This window comes from Gossypium hirsutum, chromosome D03 (genome assembly GCF_007990345.1).
Source record: "Gossypium hirsutum isolate 1008001.06 chromosome D03, Gossypium_hirsutum_v2.1, whole genome shotgun sequence".
Lineage (NCBI taxonomy): Eukaryota > Viridiplantae > Streptophyta > Magnoliopsida > Malvales > Malvaceae > Gossypium > Gossypium hirsutum.
In genome coordinates, this window is record NC_053439.1 from 4,427,947 (window position 1) to 4,434,386 (window position 6,440).

Genomic DNA, 6,440 nt, shown 5'->3' on the forward strand with positions numbered 1-6,440 from the left:
TCTGAGGGATCGGCCCTACTCCCTAACTGTTTAAATTGCAAATTAGGCGTAGGTTTATATTGATGGACTCGACACCCATTAGGCCCGTGACATTTTGTTATATTATCAAATATTTTTTTAAAATCTTAAAATACCTAGAATAAATTTTATTTTTTTCCAAATTCATTAATAGTAATTATTTAGATAATTATTAAAATTATAAAAAAATAGTAGTTATTAATAATTATAAGAAATTATTAAAAATTATAAAAAAAATTATAGAAATTATTAAAAATGATCTTCATTCGTTCTTTTAAACCAACACCCACTATCTTCACCTTCAAGTGCAACCACTCTTGCACCACCCCTGCACTGTCGAGCCACCATCTCCCCATTGACTAGCCCGCCTCCTAGCCACCCAATGAGATTGCCCAGCTCACCGCTGCTCTCCGCCATCCTTGCCATGCTTTGCATAAAGCCTTTGCTACACCCTCCCCTCATTCCAACTTCATTGCACTATTGCAGGCACCAGGCAACTTGGAATGGGATACCAGCAGTTCTAGGATAACCAAGACATGGTGACCAAAATTATCAATGTTTGAGGTGATAAGAGCAGGTGGATGGGGGCTTTGTATGAAGAGTAGGGATGGGGCTTAAACCATTTGGTGAAAGGCATGGAGATTGAGGACAAAATCAAGGAGATGATGGAGAACCAAATGATGAAAATGGAATCTGCAATAATCACTGAAATGGCAAAGCAAAGGTCAGATGTTGGTGTGTAAGAATATGAAGACATTTTCCTAGAGCTTGAAAAGGAACCGATGACGTTTTTATATATTTTTATAGTCTAATAATTTTTTTAATAGTTTTTTATATTTTACCATTTTTATAATTCTTAATAAATTTTAAATAATTTTCTATAATGTTTATATTTTTAATAATCATCTAAAAATTAATGGTTATATTTATTAGGATTTTTTATTTTTTTAAAATATTTGTTTACACATGATTATCACGTGTCGTCATTTGATTGAGCTATCAATTACGTTAATAAAATTTAATGGTCAAACTTTATCAACATTAATAGAGGGACTTAATTGATTATTTTTTCAGACTCATTTGGGTTTTTTTATTAGTAAGCCAAAATTTTATTTTATTTAAAATCCTAATTAACTCAATTAAATTTAATTAAATATAATCAATTATTAGATATTGAAAAATATGAAAAATGTTGTGTCATTGTGATTTCAATTATTATTTTTAGTTTTATTATATACTTTGTCTAAGTGATACAATTATGAATCGTCTAAAAATAGAGATATATAATTATCAATAAGTTTTCCTGTCATCAAGATTTAGCTATTGGTTGATACAAGGATCAAACAAGGCGGAGATGACAATGATGTTGGGCGGTTTAACTTATTTAAGGTAAGGCAGAGAGCCGCTATGCACGGTGGTCAAGTTATGGCAATAATAGGGTCGGTGGAAGAGGAAAGAGGAGAGGGAAAAGAGAGGAAGATGATCCATTTTTTCTGATAGGACTAAGGGTCTATATACTCTTATGTATGATCTTGAAGTGTCACATGTCGTCTTCCCATGGGTGAGCCTAAGTCAAGTTAGCCAGTAGTCTATCAATAAAAGTTTAGGTAGAGTGGAGATTGGACTTGACCCTTCATAATTTGTACCACCACTTGTAGAGCATTCTCAACTCTCTTAGCCTCAAGTTCCCCTATTCTAGCAATTCCACCCATGCCCCCCAATTGCCCTGCGTCTTACCAAAGGCTCCACAAATTCCTCGACTTCTTCAGAAGACATCTTCTCAGTAGGTCTTTGACTGCTCGCACCTCCAATTTCTCTATGCCTCACTAAATGCACTTCTAACCCTTCGCCGTCTTCAAAGGGCACCATTGTAGTCTGTTTGTTGGTACACCACTTATGATTTGAGCATAACCTATACCATACAAGGAAAAACCAAGGCTTAGGTGGTTATATGCTAGCAACCTTATTGGTACTGCCCTGAGGCTAGGCTTCCAAATGATGTGGAACCTTTCGCCCTCTATTCTAAAAGTCATTTTGAAAATCACTATATTTATACCTATTGGGGTTTACACCCATCAAGCAGTGCTTGTACAGCAAATTTCAGTCCACTCAGATGTTGAACATATTTTGAATAGACCAACAAAATCAGCATTGCCTACATACCAAGTAATGTTCTTTCACAATCTCCACAACAGCATTTACTGTTTGGTGCAGCTCAAATGCCTTGGAAGCTTCTCTTTTAAGCTTCTAAGATCAACAAAGTTCAAGTTAGGCTCAAAACAAAGTCTACCACAAAAACTTCATAAAGGGGAAAAGACCAATGTTTCAAAAATAAAAGACAAGAAAAACTCTAATTCCAAAAGTTTTTCATCTGATAGAAATACATATTAAGGTTGCAGAGAAATAAAGTGCGAAAGAGGGCTAAACTTTTATAAGAGCCCCAAGGATTAGAAACTAGTGAAGCAATGGATAGCAATCATGACAGTTTCTATGATAATATGATATGGAAATTTCTGATAAACAAGTAAAGAAAGCAATTAATGTTTCGATAGATTCATTCACTCAAATAATATAGATACTGTTATTCTGGGGACATGAGCACAGATGATTGCTAACAGTTGGGGCTGAATCAGCTTAATTGTAAAAATCATGTCCAAAGAAGGAACAGACAAATGAATTGATCTTGATTTTGACTTTAAAGTGTATTTTGATCATATGAGTCAAGCTCGAGTCTTATAGAAAAAGTGAAACTAAAAGTAATTTTCCTTGTGGTTAATATTTTAAATATATAACAAATTTTATTTTTATATCATGGCTTGAAAGTAGATTCACATGCATTCAACAGAAGTTTCCAAGAAATGGTCTAACCAGCAAGCATGGTGGGTTTAATAGACAAATCCCATAGGTGTCCCTTCTGATTAGGCTTTCCGACAAAAATGAAAATGACACCTTATCCATAAGACAAAAATGGAGCTGCTATTGAAGCAATTAAACAATGGAGGATATTAACTCCAAACACCAATTACAACGTTGTAAAGATTACTGCAGCCAATTTACATATACAAATAAGCGAAAAATAAGCAAAAAAGGATTGGTCACTAAAATCAACCTCACCTCTGCCCATTCACAAATTGTTTCTGGGGAAGCTTCTGTGTATTGTAATCTGCTATTGATGCATACCCTATGGCATGGTTATACTCAGGAATTGCAATAACCTAATAAAACATTAAAAAGAGTTCAGAATTTATGAGACAATTGCAGTAAGCTGACAACAAATTGAACAGCATTGCCTACATACCAAGTAATGTTCTTTCACAATCTCCACAACAGCATTTACTGTTTGGTGCAGCTCCAAGGCCTTGGAAGCATAAAAACATAAAATCCCCATCTAAATTCAACAGATAAACTATAAATGACGCAACATAGATTCCGATACTAAAAAAAAGACCCTAGGACTCTAACAAGAAATTCAAGCATCTAATGAAAAGGATGTTTCTTAAGCATCAAATTACTTCATAAATATAGAATCATCAAATGGATATCACTAAGCATTTTTACCTTATTGATGGCAAGGACTTGCCCATTGCTCTTCTTAACCTTCTTCAGCTTTCTCAAGAAGTACCTGATGAATATTCAAGAACAAACACTCAAATCAACAACTTCAATAAAATGGCGATTAAATTAACCCCCCAAAAAAAAGATTCACAAATAGAAATGAAAATAATCACTAACCAGAACTTGGATTTGGCCCGAACCTCATTGATGGCCCAAAGCTTCATCCTGTAAATCTTAGGGTGCTCATCGTTCTCCATTGGAAGAGCCTTCCCAACAACCTGGTATTGGTGAAACTGCAACCATAAACAAAACCAATATAAAAATTCTTTTTTTTTCTTTGTGGCATTAATTCAAACAGCTTAAAAGCATTACTCCTCTATTTGCTAGCTAAGAAAATGAAGCTCTTTTATCCCATAGTTTACTACTAAATTTCAAAGAAATGAAAACCCAAACATTCTAATGGATCAAAACCCATTAATAACATCGTAAAATCGAAATTAAGTTTCAGCATAAAATTTAAAAAAATGAGAAATCGTAGAAAATCGAAAATTTCAGCATAAAATTTAAAAAAATGAGAAATCGTAGAAAATCGAAGTAAAAAAGGTAGGGAAATTGAGAACCAAAGAACTAGCAAAGGGCAGAGGGTAGGGAAATTGAAAATCAATCCCAGACAAACAAAAATATACAGAATAAGAGAAGAAGAGAAGAAAAAAATAAACTCACCAGCAGAGGGCAGAGAAACAAATAACCAACAAAGGGCAGACCAAAGAACTAGCAGAGGGCAGAGATGAGGGCAAAGAAGCAGCAGAGAGCAGATAAGGGCGTTCGTGTGTGGCTAAAAAAGTAAATGAACTAGCCAAAAGCACTTCTTGGCTGAAAAGCTAAAAATTTTTACTTCTCCGTCTGCCCAAAAGCACTTCTCAACTTCTGAGAATTTGTTACCAAACGAAGGTCGTTCTTCATTGCTTTTCAAAGAAAAGCACCTTTTCAAGGAAAAGTCCGTCTGTTAAGCAATGAAGAACGCAGCCTAAGTCAAGTTAGCCAGTAGTCTATCAATAAAAGTTCAGGTAGAGTGGAGATTGGACTTGACCCTTCATAATTTGTACCACCACTTGTGGAGCATTCTCAACTCTCTTAGCCTCAAGTTCCCCTATTCTAGCAATTCCACCCATGCCCCCCAATTGCCCTGCGTCTTACCAAAGGCTCCACAAACTCCTCGACTTCTCCAGAAGACATCTTCTCAGTAGGTCTTTGACTGCTCGCACCTCCAATTTCCCTATGCCTCACTAAATGCACTTCTAACCCTTCGCCGTCTTCAAAGGGCACCATTGTAGTCTGTTTGTTGGTACACCACTTATGATTTGAGCATAACCTATACCATACAAGGAAAAACCAAGGCTTAGGTGGTTATACGCTAGCAACCTTATTGGTACTGCCCTGAGGCTAGGCTTCCAAATGATGTGGAACCTTTCGCCCTCTATTCTAAAAGTCATTTTGAAAATCACTATATTTATACCTATTGGGGTTTACACCCATCAAGCAGTGCTTGTACAGCTTTCTAACAGTAATGGTCCTCGAAACATCTAGAGGACTACCTTTCCAAAGAGCCTTGAATTGCGCCTTCCTAAACTCATCCAACAATTTTGGTTTGGCCAAGCACAACTTGCTCGAAGGTAATGCCAAGTGGTAGGAAAGGTAAAGTTTGCAGCAAACCTATGTTCTACCAAAATGTATTTCTATCTATCCAGCCAGAGCTTGGTCCCTTTCTTCAACATCAAGTGCTCGATCTCTGCACCCTCCATTTTGTTGAAAGTAAGCAATCCAAGCAACCTGTTTTGGTCCATGGTAGTAAGGGAAAAAAGGTTTCTACAACACCTTGTCTGACTAAAGAGTACGAAGGAAATCAATAAGAATCCACCGCGAGGCCTTAGATAGCTACCTTGACACCACTCCATAATAGTTTACCACTCACAAACAAAATCGTGAGGTGGCAAATGGAAGCCAACCTCCAAAGCATACAAAGGCAAATAAAACCTTAGTTTTCCACTACTGTGTTTTGCCCACTCATGGTGCTCAACTCGTTTTCTCCCTAGGAATGTTGAACTCAAACTCATAATTACTAATATTGCAACCCCTTACACTGAAACAACCTCCGCATTTTGTTAACCCCAATAGTACATCAGGCCGCATCACCGACATAAGGAACCCTCACCGGCCAAGTACTGTTACCTTTCTTCCAATCCTCACCACCGTCACTATTACCGGTATTCCCACCACAAAACTTTCTCACCATTTTTAGTCAAACACAAACCTTAAAAACTATTGTAAAGCTGAAGAACTTACCAAGCAACTGTCCTAGCGCCAATCCGAACAACTTCAATGAGACATAAACTTAAATCGAAGGAAAAAGAAGATTCCAGACTTAGAGAAATTTCGAAGGATTGAAAATCATGAAGACTTAAAAAAATTTCATTCCAATGGAAGACAGGAAAAAGCACCCCGAGAACTTTATAGCTCATACCAAACCCAGGCAGCTTCCAAAAGACATTTTAGCAACAACCAATGAGAACTAAACACTTGGCAACCCTAAATGCTGAAACGCCAAGTAATGATTAACAACATTTCCGCATAATTTGTAAATGCTAGTACACACATGTGCTATCCTCTAGGCAACACAAAGCACGCGTGTTCTCACAGTAGCTTGATGATTTAAATTTCATAGCCTAAACTCAAATACAATTCACTCAATACCTTGGATCACAGCACACATGGCAACGCCACTGTATAACTTTCCTCTCCACTAGGCACTAGGGAGTAATTGTTATACTTTCACCCCTTGGACAAACTCTTCGAGCATTCATCCTCGA

The 6,440-nt window shown here is 36.6% G+C and overlaps 1 protein-coding gene across 12 annotated transcripts; it reads right to left on the reverse strand.

Annotated features, from left to right (window-relative positions):
* Positions 1 to 1,281: 1,281 nt before the first annotated feature.
* On the reverse strand, positions 1,282 to 6,058 carry LOC107950456 (rRNA biogenesis protein RRP5). Of its 12 annotated transcripts, none has more exons than XR_005911072.1 (8): positions 4,297 to 6,058; positions 3,751 to 3,866; positions 3,577 to 3,640; positions 3,317 to 3,376; positions 3,133 to 3,233; positions 2,887 to 2,991; positions 2,075 to 2,262; positions 1,282 to 1,930 (listed from the first exon to the last, which is right to left on the reverse strand). XR_005911072.1 is itself a non-coding variant. In XM_041089647.1 (8 exons), the coding sequence occupies exons 3-7, from the start codon at positions 3,828 to 3,830 to the stop codon at positions 2,217 to 2,219; spliced, it is 351 nt and encodes a 116-aa protein (XP_040945581.1). In that variant the 5' UTR covers positions 3,831 to 3,866; positions 4,297 to 4,945; positions 5,090 to 6,057; the 3' UTR covers positions 1,282 to 1,930; positions 2,182 to 2,216. The 12 variants fall into 12 exon arrangements, 4 of the variants coding, with proteins under 4 accessions (XP_040945581.1, XP_040945580.1, XP_016740792.2 ...); XR_001698058.2 differs by having other exon boundaries at positions 3,317 to 3,406; positions 4,297 to 6,056; XR_001698059.2 differs by having other exon boundaries at positions 2,182 to 2,265; positions 3,317 to 3,406; positions 4,297 to 6,056.
* Positions 6,059 to 6,440: the final 382 nt, after the last annotated feature.